Source organism: Ascidiella aspersa, chromosome 1, assembly GCF_963924565.1.
Source record: "Ascidiella aspersa chromosome 1, kaAscAspe10.2, whole genome shotgun sequence".
In the NCBI taxonomy this organism is placed as follows: domain Eukaryota; kingdom Metazoa; phylum Chordata; class Ascidiacea; order Phlebobranchia; family Ascidiidae; genus Ascidiella; species Ascidiella aspersa.
The window spans coordinates 11320285-11339372 of record NC_139447.1 but is presented as its reverse complement, the minus strand read 5'-3'; the positions used below and the strand labels follow the sequence as shown (position 1 = coordinate 11339372).

Below are 19088 nucleotides of genomic sequence, written 5' to 3'. Positions count from 1 at the left end.
TGGGTTTGGGTGGGTCAAGTATTATTATTATATATATTTTCCCATGTTTGTTTCTTCCTTTGATTTCAATTTGACAGCTCATTTCAGTGCTGCAAAAAAGTGATAGGATTCTGAGACAGCACCCAAATTGAATTTCTCGGATATATACCATGCTTACAAATAATGAAACATGGCCCATTTTGAAATATGCTCCATGCAGGTTGAAGATGGCATGTTACACTTTTTGTGTAAATTTTGGACAAAGTCTGAGATGTGGTAGAATTCAGAACTAAGGTGTGCATTACCTGATGGCACACCTCCAAATCTAGTGATACTAAGTACTAACCAGAGATACGCTAACAGTTAAGGTTGTAAAGGTGTGGAAAGTTTACGGAAATTTTGGAAACTTTCCGGGAATTTTGAAGGACCGGGGAATAAAGGAAATATTGGGAATTTTCAAAATTGGCATTTATTATGTTTAAAACCTTTGTTTAATATTTCATCAACCAAAAAACAATATTAAAAACCTATCTTGAGCATTTCTAGACGAGCAGGTGGAGATGCTAACCGGCAGCAACTAGTACAACAACTTTGTAACTCACAAAACAACAAATGTTAAAGATTTAGCTACCGTAAGCTTGGGATATTTTGGCCCCGGCCGGTTGGTGTTGTTTTTGTTTTAAAAAAACAGATTGGTGATGATTAGAGCCATTTTTATTTTGACCTAAAACAATTTTTTTGACTTTATTTTTCATTAAATTTTAAATTAACGAAATTGCTTATTTGTTGATCTTCGAAAAGACCACTTTTATGAATAAGAAGTGTTTTATATGAATTATATAAATACGTTACAATAAATAAAAAAAATTGACAATTTGCTATAAAAGTTACTGCTGATCCAAGTGGGCATTGTGACATATTTCTTGCTTTTATTGGTTAATATGGTTTAATTGTGTCACAGTTCCTGATTTACAATGCCTCCACAACATTTTTTTACACAAATTACTCTCAAGAAACACAAAAACTTTTTTAAAAGCCATAATGTGACAAATTTTGACTTTATTGAAAATGTTGGCTTTATTTTGACCTATAAACTTATTGTAAACAGTCCCCCCCTAGGTGATGAAAACAACTTTATTCTTTGATTCGTGGACAGATGAGGTCCTTAAAAAATTTGCGGGCCCTAGTGATGATTCATTTTTGGACTTAATAAACTAAACCATGTGTTTGTATGTTCTTAAGTATTTTAGTTATACATAGTACTTTTAATCTAAACAGTATAAGGCCATTATTTTCCTGTTTTAATATCAAATTAAGATAGTTTTAAAAGTTTCCGAAAATTTCCTAAAATTCCCCAAAATTCCTGTTAATTCCCAAAATTTCCATGGAAAGTTTCAGCTCTGAAAATTACCAGGAATTTTTCAACCCTACTGATAGTAGTAGCTCCCATTGTCTCGATTTGTGTAATAAACAGTCCACAGAAGTAAATTGCAATTGTCATCACGAAAAAAATATTCTGGACTCAATTTTTTTTACAAAAATTTTAGTGTTTAAAAAAACTGTATGTTAAGGCAACTCTTTTTAGGCTATTGAGATATCAAACTAGGATTTGACACAACTTGATAAAGAATGTTGTACATAACAACCTGATAATAACTAGACACACAATTATGCTTTAGAATTGTGATCAACACTTCTGATTAGGGAATTATTAACGTAAATTTTTAAGCAGCATTTGTTAAGATGTTGTCAGCATCTCCAAGAGTTGCTGCGGCTGCTTCCTCATCTCGCTCCAGCAGTCCTGTGCCACCAAGTGACATGCTCGGAACACCAGTGGCAGAAAATTGGTGTTATACACAAGTATGTCCAATGTTTAACACTTTAAGGTAGTGGTTCTCAACCTATTATGGCTTGTGGTAAACGGAACTGGAACAAAACACATCTACTTTGCACAACGTAGGAAGCTTTAATTGGATATATTCTACTCTAATCTTACACAGAAAGTTGTAAGAGTTTGCAAAAATTAGATTCTTAATGATTCTGAAATATCTCTTGGCACACTTGGGCATTAAAAGTGGCACCCTGGTTGAGAACCACTGCTTTACGGAGATAAAACAGAATAGTTTACGCAAATTTTGACTTTCCATTTGGTGTTTTCTTCGTGTACTGTAGTCAGTACTTTTGTTTGTTCTTTAAGACTATATTTTCCTTTTACTTTGTATGGCATTCAAGCACACTATGTTTTGATCAGGTAAAAGTGGTCAAGTTTTCCTACATGTGGACAATCAACAACTTCAGCTTCTGCCGAGAAGAAATGGGTGAAGTCCTGAGAAGCTCAACGTTTTCTTCTGGGGCCAACGACAAAATGAAGTGGTAAATTAAAACAATGTGTATGTTTCAAAACTCTTAATTATTAATTATATAGATATCCAGAATAGTGCGATGGTGGAAGTGTTGTTAAACCTTTTTGCATCACGTGATTTGTCTTCTTAGGTGTTTGCGAGTTAACCCAAAAGGTTTGGATGAGGAATCAAAAGACTACCTTTCCCTCTATCTACTTCTTGTTTCTTGCCACAAGAGTGAAGTTAGAGCAAAGTTCAAGTTCTCTATTCTAAACAGCAAGCGCGAAGAAACCAAAGCTATGGGTAAACACTTAAATTTAATTTAATTTAAGTCACAGATACATATCATAAATTTAAATTAAAAAAAAAACAATGTTTGAATATCAATTTTCTGTCCATTTTACCTACAGGTCATTTATTTATATATCAAAAGTTGATTGGCTCTTGCATTGTACCATTTGTTTTTGTTTTATAGAAAGCCAGCGAGCATACAGATTTGTCCAAGGAAAAGACTGGGGATTTAAAAAGTTCATACGCCGTGACTTTTTAATGGACGAGTCCAACGGATTGTTGCCTGATGATAAACTTACTTTGTTCTGTGAGGTATGATTTAAGCTATTAGATATAAGTGTGGCCTAAGTTTATAGCCAAATTCATATTATTTGTAGAACCTATTATTTAAGTAATGTATAAGTGGTACTGCTAAACATAAAGAAGCAATATGTATTGTAAAATGTAAAGTACTTATCTTGTAGTTCTAAAGAAAGTAGAAGGTTAAACTGTATGTAAGTCCAATTTTGTGAACACTTTGTCCCCCTAAAAACAATCTAATTGAAATGGGTCAACTCTAGATCCCAATATACAGGGTGCGCCAAAAAACTTACCACATTTTAAATTGTTCCTGTACCAAAGCTGTAGCAGTCAGACAGGAGGACTAATTGAAATATTGTAGCAAGGGACTTACCATTTGTGTTTCAGGTTTTAGTTTTTATAAGTAAATAAGGTATTGTGCAAGTTTTTCAAATTTTGTATCTGTATGTAAAATAGCCTGGACTGGCGAAGGGTGCGGCCGAAAAAGCTACCACATTTCAAACTAGGAAAAAGAGACAAAATCTATAAGCAATCAAAACATTTATTGTCTAATCTCAAAGTCAAAAGGTTCCATTTGATATATTTATGTTTTAAAGACCACATCCTGTAGATGGCGCCCTCAAGATACAGATTCCCCATTTCTAACGAAATCTTCTACAATAAATGCACGGTGTTCGCCAGTCCATTTTACATACACATACAAAATTTAAAAAATTTGTACAAAACATTATTTACTTACAAACTAAAACCTGAAACACAAATGTTAGGTCCTCTGCTGCAAAGTTTCAATTCAACCTCCTGTCAGAATGCTTCAGCTTTGGTACAGTGACAATTTGAAACGTGGTAGTTTTTTCTGGCGCACCCTGTATATCCAATTGTCATTAGGCCATAAAAAGATATAAAACATAGAGGTAGTTATAAATTATTAAATCACGCAGACGCAATACCATTCGGGATTGCTGTGGGTATAGAGTAGCATAAACAAGTAATTCTTGACCTTTTGCCACTTGCGGACCGTTAAAAACACAGAAATCCTTTATAAACAACACTAACAAGACTAAAGTATTATAGCTGGTTTATTAGGTAATCTGTAAATGTTGGTATGAAACAAGGATATATTAGAGAAAATCATTATTTAACATATGCATAATCCTAGTGCGGGGTAACATAAAAATTTACTTGTTAAAGTTTATATGCTTAATTAAATTTTGTCTATTAGTTTTTAGGGATCAGTCTTGAACTACAATTTATACACTGTGGTATAGCATCTACGTTGAACCTTAATCTTAATAATTAAGTTTATGCAGTCTCCCTATCTTGTTTGTTAGTCCCAACACTGAATGTAGGAGTCATTAGTACTAACGCAATGTAACTATAAGACCATTTTAAGTTTAGTTTGGAAAATCTTTAACTGTTTAAGCTAAAGTTAATGTTTTCCTACCCTAGTGGTTATCAGTCAGTGGCCAAGGAAGTATATTGAAGAGGTCCTCAAATAAATTTGAAGTTAACAGATTTTTAAAGCAAAACTTTTTAAATCTAACAGTTTATCTTTGTTTATTTTGTTTTCAAGCTCGTCTGATAAATGTTGTTGTAAAAAATAAGGGCTATAAGCTTGGTAAACTATTCATGAATAAAAAAAAATTGGGAACCACCGCCCTACTTGTTCAACACTATAAAACACATTTTTTCCCTCTAAGTGCAAGTAGGGTGACATAGACATGAAAACCTATTTGTTGGTGACTGCAAAACCAATCTCTTTTCTTGACATGCACAGGTGAGCGTTGTTCAGGATTCGGTCAATATATCGGGGCAGTCGAGCATGATGCAACTAAAAGTACCAGAGTGTCGGCTGGCTGGTGACTTACAGTGCCTCTTGGACGAGTCCCACTTCACCGACTGCATATTCTTCGTAAAAGGAAAGGAATACAAAGCTCACAAGGCAATCGTTGCTGGTAGGTTTTTGTGTAATGTAATATATTAGGTAATAAAACGAATAGCAACATACATGCAGAAGTAGAAGACACTGTGTAAATATTTAAATTTTCAAGTATATAAATTGTTTTCAGTACAATTTATTTGGATTGGCTTTAATGCACTTTAAATTATTTAGGAAGCAGCCAACCACCAGCAGGGTTGCCACAAAGTCTTTAAATGTATTGGAATGTCTTGGAATTGATTTGCATTTTGAAAAGTCTCTGAAACACATCTATGTTTTTCCAAAAATATGTGTAGATTAGCTATGTAAGAAAATACAAAATATTATATAAAGGTTTCTGTTTTCTTTATCCAGCACGCTCCCCTGTCTTCCGTGCAATGTTTGAACACGAAATGGAAGAGAGCAAACTGAACCGCGTCGAAATCCCTGACATTTCACATGAAGTTTTCAAAGAGATGCTAAGTTTCCTTTACACAGGTTCCTCCCCAAACTTAGATGAAATGGCTGCTGATTTGCTGGCCGCTGCTGACAAGGTATAAGCTGTTTTTTTACATAAGTTATAGCTGCACATAAGGAATAAATTGCTACCTTCAACTGGATAGTGTGGATTGAAACCTGAAATATGCGTGAAGTTTTTAATTTACAAGGTGTCACTCAAAGTGGTATTTTAATTTTGCCTTTAATCTATCTAATTATGACATAACATATAAAAAAAATAATAATTTGTCGATTCAATAAAAAAATAATTTGTTTGATTCGATAGTTTTTATTCTAGAATACTCATTAAAGTTGGGCTTTCCATTGAAATGACGACCTAAATAAAATTTATCTGCAGAGCCTGATTACAACATCCTATTCACAACAGACTGTCCTGTTTAATTTTGCAGGTTTTTGTTTGACAAGTCTCCTGTGAAACAGCCTACTTAGGTTCATTATGTTTTGTTCTTACATTTATTCTAAACCACATATTACATATTTTCCGGATCACATAAGATATGCATACTTGCATAGTGACAAGATAAATTATGTCATATACTTTGTTTCAGTATGCCCTGGACAGGCTGAAGGTAATGTGTGAAGAATCACTTTGTTCGAATCTTTCTGTGGAAAACGTTGCTCAAATCCTTATTCTGGCTGATCTCCACAACGCGTCCCAACTAAGGGAAATGGCTATTGACTTCATAAACAAGTCAGTAAATCAAGAATTGGTTTATTTAATGATTCTAATCTTTATAGATGTTTTTGTTAATAATTTGCAAATCAATTTCTAACCATGTTTCTAATGATAATTTTTTTCCAATGGGTTATAAAGTCTCAATTTGAACTGTGCAATATATCATTGAACCTGTTTTGGATTAAAAATTACTTTACACTAGAAAGTTTAATGGATCTTAACCCCGGCCACCAATGAATTTATGGTGTAACAGGACGTTTTTGGAATTATCATATTTGTTACTATAATATGCTATAGGGTTAAATGGGAGAGATATCTTATATTGTAAAAACACTTTTCTAATTCAGTCACGCAATGGACGTCATGGAAACAGAAGGCTTCAACGAGATGGTTCGCTCACACCCCCACCTAGTGGCCGATGCATTCCGTGCACTGGCAGCTATACAATCACCGCCCACAGGCCCACCTCGAAAACGGTTAAAGTCGTCCAACTAGCCCAGAATCAAAAGCGAAAATTCTGCATGAGGCTATTGCTGGAAAAGTACGCGCCGTATGCGATGTGATGGTTATCGCGAAAAGCAGCGCTCCAAACGTGTTTCTTGTGCCATCGCCGAAGTGACGCTATGTATTGATGTGCGAAGTTCTTGTTGCCACTTCGAACACCAGGACAACTTACATGCACGATAAACAGCATTACAATTCTTTTATAGGATTCAAACGCATTTTCGGCATACTAGGCTTGGTTACGGCCAATGTGTCTTCTATGTTCTGAGAAAATATTGGCCAATTTTTGTAGGTTTACAAGTAGTTTTAAAGAGTTTTGGATTTCTTGAAGGGAAAATCGGAGACCGTACAATGGTATATTGCTTCTCTGGTATTAGGGTTCTATTGGCTTGAAGCCAATATTGAGCTCTCCATTTTTACCCATAACACTCGATTAAAGAACTTACTAATAAAAGTTGAAAAACAGTGTACAATTTGGTCGTACATTACCAAACATGGCGCAATGCTGTGATTAACATATTCTTTATGTTTTAAATTTAAAGTTGATATCCATTTAGAATTAGATAATACCTTATATTAAACCGGGTTGACATCGTTATTGCCAAAAATAATGTGTAGTTGCCAGTCAACATTTTTGAAACCTTCATCCCTGCTGTTGATCATATTATGTATTTTGTTTAATGTTCCAATGGAATCCGTAATGTTGGCTTGCCAACCAATGAGTTAACATATTACTCGTTGTTGAAAATCTTTGTTCGCATTCTTTTTTTTTTTTATAAATTTCCACCTTTTTCCACAAAGTACTGGGAGAACTTGTTTGAGTAAAACTGAAAACAAATTGGTAGTTTGATATATCATACATTATTTTGTTGTTATTCTGGCTAAACCTTTCAGGATAAAATAGGGTTTGTCATAAGATTTATCATCAACTTTTAACGTTTTTAATAAGTTCTGGAAACGGGAAACTAACTTTGTACTTTATTTACAACTAAACTGTAGCCCGAATTTAAACACGTAAGTACAGCAAGGACAATTTATTAGAAATCTGTTGAAAATGTTATTGTTATATGTAGGAATGTTCAAAAGTACAGCACCTATTCAGAACTGTAGGTTTACATCTAGAATACCTAATCCAGGTATATTTTTGCATACTTAGCGGGGAAATCCAGTATATTGTACCCTTAAGTGACAAATTATTAATTAATTACAAAATACGTACCAGGGGCGAATCCAGAGGAACAAGTCGCCATACCCGCCCAAACTGTATTGTTCAACTATTCCAACTAGTTAAATGCCAAAATTTTCGCAAGTCTGTTTCTAGTGTGTCTTTGTGTTTAAAGAAAGGGTTGTCGATTTTGTTGAAGGAAGTTTACCCCGAAGGCACTGTATTGCACCCTTTAAAGCAGGGAGTCGAACCATTTGACTTTTCCGGTTCATCAGTTTGGGTTCAAAGGATTTTTTCGGAATCAGGTTCAGTTTCGATCACGGTTTGGGGCAACTCAAAAGTTCCAGTTCAGCTCCTGTTCGACTAAATTTATATTCAAAACCGATTTATAAAGTTCCGGTTCGAATACAGTATGAGTTGCTTTTAAACCAAAAAAGTGGGTCTATAAATCTAGAGAATAATTATCATTTAAATGTTACTCTTGTATTAAAAGTTTCATGATGCATTAAAAACAAGCAGTTCATTAATAAATTATCTAAAAAAATAAAAAGGAACGTTTTATATAAATTTTTATTTATTTATAAAGTTTCGAACGTGGCATAGCTTAACTATGTAACATACGGGTTGTGCCCGTCATGCTCGGGTGAACTGCTTTTTGACAGGTTCGGTTAATGATTCAGGTTCTTTTAAAATATTCGGTTCATATCCGCTTCGGCTCATTAAAATTCTACAAAAAAGAATCGGGGAAAAAAGCGCAAAACTGGTTCTTAAGCTCCTGTGTGGGTTCGGTTCGACCCCCTGCTTTAAATAAAACGCTTGACCGACTCAAAACGTAAAATGGCATTTTTCACCCTAAACGCAAGTTTTTTTTCCGTCTGTATAATATGAAAATAAACTTCGAGTTTTGAAATAACTTGTGAAGTCACGTTTTACGTAACTTTGTAACGCTATCCTATGAAAGTTTTTCATGCCCCCTCTAAACAAAAAACCTAGATCTGATCTTAACTGCTAGTACAAATATACCGTAATAAAAATACTTTAAATCGTAAGAATTCTAGACAACGGCAATTGGAAGCTATGCAGCAGGAATTGTAATGAATAAACACATACTGTAAATATAAAACAAAAAATAATAGCGTGTCGCAAAAATTATTCCCAGACCCGTGTGGCAAGTGGTACGCAACACATTTTTTTAGGGAGTCGAAGCGTTAAACTTTTCCATGTTAAGCTCGGTTCGGGTTAAAGTTTTTTTTAGAATTTTTCACTTCGAAGCAATTAAAAAGTTCCACTTAGACTAAAGTTCTTTCAAATCAAAACCGATTTATATTTTAATTACTATTCAAATGCTTTCAAAGCATAATTTTATTGTAATCCTATTTGGGTATTCAAAGCATCTCTTAAGCCAGGGGTCGGCAACCTTTTTCTAGTCGCGGGCCAAAACCAAACTCAGAAAGATCTCTGCGGGCCGCACAAAATGATAACTAAGAATTGTGAGGTGAAAAGACAACATAAAAACGTAAACAAACCGGAAGTATAATGAGGTCGCGCTGAGTGCGAAAATTTTTCGCACTTACGTATTTAAAATAGTCAAAAAGTATGTGAAACGGACTCGTATCTAAATGTCAAAGAGGCGGCGGGCCGGATCGCGGGCCGTAGGTTGCCGACCCCTGTCTTAAGCAGTCAGATATTATGCTTCAAATAATAAACGGTGATATAGTAAAGCCTACTACTGTCCAGTGCTGCTGTGTATTGCTTGACATTTGGTTGTGTTGTGCCTAATCATGTCTAATGTAGACGTAAAATTGAAATTCCGTAATCCCAAGCGTTTTTTGTCAAATGCAGTAGTGCGCTTTGCGATAACATGTAGCCTAAATAAATCTAACTTTTTGTTGGATCAGGGCATGAATATTTTCAAAGATGACGCAGAAAAATATAAGCGAAAAATGCGTGTAGCCTATTGGCCCGAACTTTTAATTTGTAAGACGTGATAAGCATACAAAAATAGTCGGCCATTTTAAATGGTGAGTAAAAAGGAAAACTTCTGTTTAATTCGGTAACTCGGAAAATGTAATTATAAACAAACAACATGAACAACTTTGCTGTTTTTCAAAACTTATCTTGATTAACCCTCATTTAAACGCATATACCGTTTCCGTGGCCACGGCTAATTAAGTCGCGAGCCGATTTAGACCACCCTGACACTATTGTTAACCACTTACTGATTTAATGCAGTAATTCAACTAAAAGCTGCTTAAAGTACTCTTACATTTTATTTGCCGCATCAGAAAAGGTTATTATTTAAAAGTAAAAGAAGCATGATTCAATTAAAACAAATAATGAAAGAATACATGAATAAAAAAGGCAAAACCAAATTGTAATACCAAAAGAACAAAAGAAAGTAAGTTGAAAAAAGTCAATATGGTTCATTTTTTAGTGGAACATGATATATCCACATGATGCACTTAAAAAGACAATGGATAGTTCTATTTGACATTGTAACTCAAATTTTAGCAGCAAACCAAAATAATTTGATTAAAAATAAGCATGTTAAGTCACATACGAGAAATATTTTAAAAGTATGTTGCAATAAAATAAATAATTTTGCTACAAACACACACAATATGCAATATATAAAACGAATTGAAAACATTAACGTAATTTATTTTTCACATTTTTTGAAGTAGGGCATAAGCATTCAATAGGTATAACAATTTTTTTATAAATATTAATAAACCTAGATTTATTTCAGCCACATAGTTTTATGCCATAGTTTCCAAGTGGTGTTTAACAACATATAACAAACAACTACACACACACACACACACATATATATATATATAAATATAGTTAAACATAGGACAAAACAACAAACATTTCATTAAAAGGTTGGTTTAGTTCAGAAAGCAAGAATGGTATTTTTGCATTTCAAATCTGTGTTTTTTGATGAAAAAAAAACAGAACGCTCCAAAGTTTGAAAGAAACATCCCTCTGTACTAGCTGGTTGCACTTGTTATCAGTCCAAAGTGAGCGAGCATTGCATAAATGTGTTGAGGTAGGAACAAATATGCTGTGTAAAATGACATTGAGAGCAGAACCACCAGACAGGTGTCTGTAATAAGAATAAAAATCAAGAATCCAGATTAAAAAGTGTTCACATCACAAGTTCCAATGGGCCAGAGCCCAGAGTGCATACTACAACTTTTAGCTAAAATATATTACTGCTGTAACTCCTACTGGGTGGCTGTTTTACATTTACAATGCAATTTTTCGTAAAATTCTGCAATGGAAGTCAGAAGGTAGGTAGGGTAATGTTTTACTGCAAGATCACTAATCCAAAAAATTTCTGCCAGTTATCATCACTGACTTGGTTTTAAAAATCATTACCTCTAACGATCTTTAGTGTGCTCTAGTTCTAAGGGTTTTACAAATAATGCTACTTCGTATAACATTTTAGGGCCACAGTCGAAAAAAGATTTTAGTCCTACTCTTCGGTCTGAACAACTTGTAGGTGATTTTAGGTCTAAAAAGCAAAGGCTGGGCTAAAAAATACCAACCTTAACCAGGGCTGCGGAGTCTGTTTGTTTTGCTGGGTTTGGACTCGGGACTCAAGTGAGCCTACAAAAAACTATGACTCCCGAGTCCAACATACACATACGACTTAACAAATTTCGAAACTGATAAGGCTGCCAACTGCAAACGCGAAAGTGTAAGCAAATGGTGAAATATTTTCTGGTCGTGTATTGTAGATGATCAGATATTTTGTTACCTCTATAAGTGGGTTGCTTGATATCCATGTTATTTTAGTTAGGTAAATAGGTTAAATTCTACCGGAATGTGTCAGAACCGAACTTGGGACTTGACAAAATCGCACATTTAGACTAAAGTTATTTTATACCCTGATCTTAGCACAGAAATATTTACAATTCAAATTCTTATAAGAATAAATTGCAAATTAATCAAAATTGATTGTGAAATTAAATTCTAGTTTAGTTTCACATTTTTCAGAATTTAGTATTTTAATTTATAATTCAATTTGGAAAATTTATGTTTTATTTTTTTTTTAAATTATAAAAAAGCCTACATAAATCGAGTTGTCCTAGTTTGCCTGCACTAGGGCACACATAGTCTACACCGGTGGTACTCAACCTTGGTCAACTTTGTAGGGAGTCATGAAACGATCAAGCAGGTTATTAAAAAGAACTTTTCAATAATACCTACAATTCACAATTAAGAAGGCAAATTTTGCCCATTTAACGATTTTAATTTGAAAAAGTAAGTTTCCATTTTCCTTTGAAACGTTTCCTATTTACTTGATAAAGAAGACAAGCTTTCTTCAAAAGTTGTTTTCACATTGCAGCATGTTATGCAGGAGCAGATCCAGGATTTTCGTTTAGAGGGGGCATAAAAAATTTCAGGGATGACGTCACAAGTTACATCATCAACCAGTTAATTTTGAAAAACCTGCAGTTGTCGAGCGAACTTTTGACAAAATATGCTTCTAAAATGCTGACTCCGAACCGGATTCACCTTTTGGCAATACTGCACTGTGATCGAACACGTAACAGCATAGCCGTTTGAATCAAGTTCTATGACATTGATTTTTTATAATGTGATAGAAGCTTTATGTTATATTTACACTTGTTAATGGCATTATGCAACTAGCCTGTGTATGACATTGACTTATTGGCTGTTTTACAACAAAATATTCGAGTCTAATTTTATTAAAATTAAAGGTAAATTGATTTGATTATAATGGAATTTCAACCTTTTCTAAAAATGAAGATTTATTTTTTCGACCATAAATAATTAAGTGGAGGCGCCAAAAAGACTGTTAAAAGTCGCATCTGGTTTATACACTTGTAAACACCCAGGATTTTGATGAAAACTGATTAAGAATCAGTGCGAGTCTGTTAGCAGTTTAGTTTCAAGTCAATTCCTTTTTCACTAAATTTGATATATATTGTTAATTTGTTACTTATCTACAAACAAGCTGAAACACTTTAGAAAGTAAGGATCTCCCGCAAACAATAAAATGTAAAAGAAAGATTCTTGTCTTTGTATCCAAATATCTTAAAACTGTTTATTTATTAAAACAGATAAAACATAAAATCACTTTTTTTAAATCTTACAGAAATATATATAGACTGTTTTAATAAATAAACAGTCTTAAGATCTTATCTACAAACATTGATAATGCACAGAGTTAATTTTACATAGTTCATATTAATTTAATTATTAAGTATTAGCTGTTACATTTACTTACTAAAAACTTGTCTCTCCCATCTCTCCAGCATATACAGCCCAGTTGTGATACAATAGAGAAAGTAGAGCCATTCAATATAACCGAAAAATGATGTCGGCTTCTTTCCGTAAGTTTCCCAGTCAAAACCCATTTCAACTGGGTAGATGTTTTAATCCCGTTGTCACAAGAAGTTTGTCAAGAGTATCAGTAGCGTAAACGTTTACTGTAGCAGGCAAATCAAATAATCTGGGCGAATGTTTGGCAACAACTTCGAGAGAAAAATTACACACAAAAATTTGTAAAGAAAGAATATTTTTCTAAAAAGAAAATCACCAGAGCGTGACGTCACCCCACCTGATAGTATTTTTAGCATAATAAAGTTTTATTAACCTGTTTATGTCCTTTTTATATTTTTACATTAATTCTCAAATAAAGCTTGCATAAGAAAACAAAAATAAAACAAAAAGCGCTTGACTCTCTTTAAATCTGAGCGCCGTGACACAATTGCAAAGTGGCTACATAAAGCAACTTTTATCCATATCTAGGATATGTTATGCCAACGCCTGTTGGTTATGCATAATATAAAATACTATTTCTTCGTATCTGTCTCTTCAGGAAGCACAGAGTAGGCCTATCAGTAATTAGCAAGCCTCTTCCTAAAAATGGCTGGCAATGTCCTCATTGCATATGTATAATATGCCCCATCGCATATGTCGCCTATAATAGACCGGAGTCTAGTGGAGTTGATTGGAGTGCGGGGGAAAAGGCATCATGCGATGAGTGAAAAAATACTAACTTTTACACGATAAAAAGAAAAAAATGTATACTGGCGTCCTAAAATTGGCTCCTACATTATTTTTTTTTATGTAGGCCTATGACGTGCTTGGCGAAATGGACCACTGTATTCCTTATAGAAAATATATTTTCAAAAAAAAATTTTGATGACTTTTAAGGTTAATAAATAATTGCCCCCTTTATAAGTAGGATTGCCATTTTTTTAGAAACGTAAATCCGGGCCGCATATTGAAAACTGCAAATAAACTTAATGTAAATCTAATGCAAAAGAATTTAATGCAAATAATTAACTTAACGGGGTTACGGTTGTTTTATATTTTGTCAGGGGGTATTTTTCACGGTGGTTTGTCTACGTAATTAAAATTGTACTGGTAACAGAAAGTAATGTTCTGTATTGTGAATTAAACGTGTCGAGTAAATACTTTCTACAATTAAAGTAGGATAGCCTACGGCCCTCGTAAATGCAGCAATTCAATATTAGGCCGTACATGTTGGCAAAGGCGCTGTGTACAAATTCGTATTCCCCGGACCAAATCTTTCTCAAGCATAAGTTACGCAAACTGTATGATTCCATCAAGCTGGCCTATAAAAACCATTACATATTATGTTGTACTCTGCGTCATTAGCTTGAGCCGCGTGTTATTGCCGATGATTTTAATAGGTAATTTACCATGTTACTAAAAAGCAATGTTACGGAGAGCGTAATATCCTGGCTTGACTGCTAAATAGTGTGTAAAGTCGTAAACATTTTATTTTTTTCAAAATAAAATATTTCAATTTCTCCAATCGTTAATAGGCCACTTGCAGCTTGCGGTCACGTGACTAGTTACCGCATAGCAACGCGTTACTGGAGAGCAAGCTAATCCAGTAGCTACTGCTAGCAGATACGCGTTACCGACAGTTAGCGTTGATGTTGTTCTGGAATGGAAATCCTATTTATAATTCTGTAAAGCGGGGGCGGTCTATCCTACAGTTCGATCTTACTGCAGATAATCACCATAATCAACCCTTTCCAACTATTTATGCTCTAGTTATCTAAACCTTCAAGTTTTACGGCGTCCTAGCGGCAAAATAGAACAAAAAATATATACGAAATCGATTGTATTTTCATGAGCAAAACCATATTATTAATAGTACTCTTCCTTCCAACTTTAAATGTTAGGAACATTACCAAACAGATTTATAATACAAACTGATTTTGGGATTCTGATTGGTGAAGTTTTCGAAGAAAGAACTTTGCAGTAAAATGAGTTCTAATGGTAAGATTATTTTTTCCTTTCTTTTCGTATGACAAATTTAGAGCAATATATATATAAAATGTGTATGTTCCAGCTGTTGGGAGGACAGACTTGACCTTGTTTCCGCCAATTACATTCGCAGAAGTGGAACAATATGCACAGGTCAAGTCGGGGAGTGAGAACACCCGTAAGGCATATAAATTTTTTGCTGAGCCAGGGTATCTACATGATATGAAGTGTAAGTGGACCGAATGTTATATACGCAAACCATATTTTATTGCTTTACTACAAAACCTTTCACAGAATGGTTAGTTTATATTTTAAAGTAGGTTGCTTTTATAATTTGTTTAACATACAGGTTATAAGAACAGAAACATTTTAAATTATAAGTTGCTAATCACGTCCTACGAAATTGAAGTAGCCTAACAAGAAAATGATTTAATATGTTTATGTGTATGTTGCAGTGAGCTACACAGAAGAGGAGGCAACTGTATTTGCAAAATGTTACAGGTCAATGAAAAAAAATGAGCCACCGCATAACCTACAAGCGTCTGTAACACTTGTAACCAAATCGATGTCTGGAAAATGTTCATGTGTTGCTGGAATGAGTGGCTTTTGCAACCATGTTGTAGGTTTATTTTTTTACATGGCTCACTGTAAACAACTGAACTTAAACAATATGCCCAACAACCTTTCTTGTACCAGTTTGCAACAACAATGGAGTATTCCCAGGGGTAAAAAAGTCAAAAATAAGGAAGTACAAGACTTGCTTGTTAAGAAGCCACAAGCTGGAGCCAATTATTTAAAATTTATAAGCAGCACATTGTATTCACCATCATGTTCATATGGTACTTTCACCAAAGAACATTTCTGTGGTCTGCAGCCTGAACCACTCATAGCTTCCTTAGTTCCAGGGGTTAATGAGCTGTGTCAGATGCAGTTTGTTGCAACTAAGTTTGGAGCTGTTCCAAAAGGAAGCGTGCTCTCTTATCAGCAAAGTCTTTCCCAGGAGTATCTTATAACTGATTTCTCCTGCACTGGCTTTCCTCAACTTCCAATAGAATCTTCAGGGCAACGGTTCAGCAATAATTTTGTTTCGTGCTTGGACAAAGACAAGCATCAGTCATTTCAGTCACTTTATGTCAGCACAGAAGAAAGCCTAAAAATTCAGGATGATACGATTACTCAGGGAGACAGTTTCCTATGGCATTTGCAAAGAAAAAAAAGAATTACAGCCAGTAAATTTGGCCTTGTGGCAAAAAGGTTAAGTAATTTTGACAGCCTAAAAAAGCAACTAAATCCAGAAAAAAACATTTTAACTGCTGCAATGAAAAGAGGTATTGAATATGAAGCGAAAGCTGCTATGACATATGCTAAAAAATGTAAAAATGAAAAGGTAAACCTGTTTCCATCTGGTCTCATCATCCATCCAAAGGCTTGCTGGCTAGGCTGCAGCCCAGATAGGAAAGTTTATGACTTAGAAGCCATTCACACAGGAAATAATCCTTTTGGATTACTTGAAGTTAAGGTAGTTCAAGAAGGTAAAAGTAATTTTGAAAAAGTCAACTATTTAGAAAAGGTCACTGGTATGGATGCATTCCACCTAAAAAGAAACCATGTTTATTACTACCAGGTCCAATGTCAACTTGGCCTTACCGGTTTGGACTGGTGTGATTTTTTTACTTATATTAGTGAAGATGTGTATGTATGCGACCGAATTACTTTTGACCCAGAGTTCTTTCAACTTGCCAAAGATAAAGTCGATATGTTTTTCTTTGATTATTATTTGCAATAAATGTGTATGTTTTATTGCCATTGGTAATTAGTAAAATTCACAAACAGGTATAACAAATGTAATAGAAAAGAAAGAACAACCTGTGACAGATAAAACCAAAATAATAAATTTAACAACAACACAAACACATAAATATGTACAAAATAAAATTTATTTATTTTTTTATAATTAGGGGCCCTTGGAAATTTGTTAGAAGACATGCAACTGTATACATTTGATTAATAGAACCTAGCATAGAAAGGGGTACATCTGAATCAAAAAAATGATTTTCTTTTACTCTTCTGATTGCTCTTTCCACATGAATTCTTAGTTTAGCAATTGACTTTGTCACAAGGACATCCTGTGGTAAGAACTGAGATTTTCTCTCAAGAAATGGAGGAATATTAAGGGACACCCCTTTTTCACTTAATAAATCTGCAATTATGAACCCTTTGTCTGCCATTACTGAATCACCAGGTTCTAACAAATCTAAAACTCCACTGCATCTGGTAATTTCTTTGTCTGATATAGATCCTGTATATAAAGAGGACACAAATGAAATTGCTCCGTGCGGTGCAATTCCAATCAGGCCTTTCAAGGTGGTGGTTGACTTATATGATGAATACATTTGTGATTGCAATACTAATGATGATGGGGTCTGCACAAATATTTCAGTACAATCTAAAATTACTCTAGTGGATGGGTATAACCTACAAAACTCATCAGGCATTTTGCTTTTAACATATTTCCTTGAGGGCCAAATGGGCTGACTTCCTAAAAGAAAGTATAGGAAATTTGCCCAGGTTGTAATTTTTCTACTCACAGTCGACATATGTATCTGAAAGCGGTCAGCCAGATCTTGCTCGAGTAACCCCAGCCTTAAACGAATAATAAACATAAAAAATTCATCTATTAATTGCATATGTCTGGACCCTGGTCTACTTTCCCTCTCACCGGAAGCATAGCAGTACCTCATGTATTCTGCACTGGGTCTTGCAATCTCAAACAAAGATTTTATATGCAAATAACTTGGAAAACCAGTGTAAAACTTAATGCTGTCATTATCTGTGGAAAATCTTTCCAAACCAAATTTATGTAATGCTAATTGTTCAGCAGCAGACCTTTTAAGTTGATTGATTTCTTCAATTAACATTGCCCTAATTTTTTCAGATTCTAACTCAACATCCAATTTTTCTTTTCTATATTTTTCCAATTCATTTTTTGCTGCATTTAATTTTTCCTCCAAACTTTCAATTTTATCTGACAGCTGACTTTGGCTTTTATCTTCCTCTGGGCATTTAATATCCTCGTACTCATGTACATCATCACTATAAAAAGTAAAAAAGCCTTAAATTTTACTATATCTTTCTCCTGATGTTTTCTAAATTTAAGTAATAAGCATATAAAATATATAGATATGCTTGATAGAACTGCAAAATGCAATAAGGAAATCTTAGTATTTATAATTTTCTGTTACAAAAATAAGTTTCATATATATATATAATATAGGCCTACCTGTTATTCGTTCGCAAAATTTTTCTTCGAGCTTTATGCTCTTGAGACCAATCAAACACTGATGGCACAGCACCTTTCTTTAGAATTTGGCGGCCAGCCTTATCAGGTGGCCTATAATCTTCCAAAGTAAAATGCTGAGAGCAAACCCGAGTGCTTGTTGTTATCTACACAAAAATCCAAAAATAAGTAGGCTTATTAAGAAGATACAAGAATTAGTTCAATCAACTAAACATACCTTAAACAATGGACCTTCATCTCTTCTGATTTTTACAACCCATTGCGCTCTCAATTTTTTTTCGCTTTTCCTCCCAGGAAAACGATGAAAGTGCAATGAGGAATTATATCGAGAATCCCCATTGCATCTTGGGACACAGCAATGGTAGCAGCTAGAAAGATGTTGCTTATTTGAAGAGCCTTCTTGGAGCCCTTCACTTTGACTTAGAGCTAGGATTTTGTAAATAAGACAACATTAATCAAACACTACAAATAGCATAATTTTCTTAAAAAAGCAAGGGCTATATATAAATATACAATCACGTACATAATATGTTTAACTGAACAATTTTTTTTATAAGCTCTTACATTCAAACAAAGAAAATATGTACCAAACTTACCACTGAAATTCGCCATTACAATTGGATGTTGTAGTTTCTTCTAAAATCCTATATATTTACTACTCATAAAAACAAACAAACAACTTCTGAAAACTAAAAGGAATGATGTACCTGTGAAACGTAAATAAATCACCATCTTCGTTTGAAAAACTGTTTTAACCATCAACTGAATGCTAACTGTCGGTAACGCGTATCTGCTAGCAGTAGCTACTGGATTAG

General features: G+C 34.1%; 4 protein-coding genes across 4 annotated transcripts; 2 read left to right on the top strand and 2 right to left on the bottom strand.

The window, feature by feature from the left end:
- The first annotated feature begins 1592 nt into the window (after positions 1-1592).
- Positions 1593-7471, top strand: LOC146167494 (speckle-type POZ protein-like). Its single transcript, XM_083392387.1, has 8 exons — positions 1593-1839; positions 2231-2352; positions 2473-2624; positions 2797-2924; positions 4687-4864; positions 5203-5381; positions 5895-6037; positions 6370-7471. Exons 1-8 carry the CDS (start codon positions 1723-1725, stop codon positions 6515-6517), a joined length of 1167 nt encoding a protein of 388 aa, XP_083248513.1. The 5' UTR covers positions 1593-1722; the 3' UTR covers positions 6518-7471.
- A 2477-nt stretch (positions 7472-9948) lies between these two features.
- LOC146167493 (serine palmitoyltransferase small subunit A-like) lies at positions 9949-13234 on the bottom strand. The gene is made up of 2 exons (XM_083389222.1): positions 12955-13234; positions 9949-10800 (listed from the first exon to the last, which is right to left on the bottom strand). Exons 1-2 carry the CDS (start codon positions 13082-13084, stop codon positions 10685-10687), a joined length of 246 nt encoding a protein of 81 aa, XP_083245348.1. The 5' UTR covers positions 13085-13234; the 3' UTR covers positions 9949-10684.
- Positions 13235-14974: 1740 nt separating this feature from the next.
- On the top strand, positions 14975-16761 carry LOC146167492 (uncharacterized). The gene is made up of 4 exons (XM_083385828.1): positions 14975-14987; positions 15061-15204; positions 15431-16162; positions 16700-16761. The coding sequence occupies exons 1-4, from the start codon at positions 14975-14977 to the stop codon at positions 16759-16761; spliced, it is 951 nt and encodes a 316-aa protein (XP_083241954.1).
- Positions 16762-16915: 154 nt separating this feature from the next.
- Positions 16916-17893, bottom strand: LOC146167491 (uncharacterized). The gene has a single exon (XM_083385816.1). The coding sequence runs from the start codon at positions 17891-17893 to the stop codon at positions 16916-16918; it is 978 nt and encodes a 325-aa protein (XP_083241942.1).
- Between the last annotated feature and the right edge of the window lie 1195 nt (positions 17894-19088).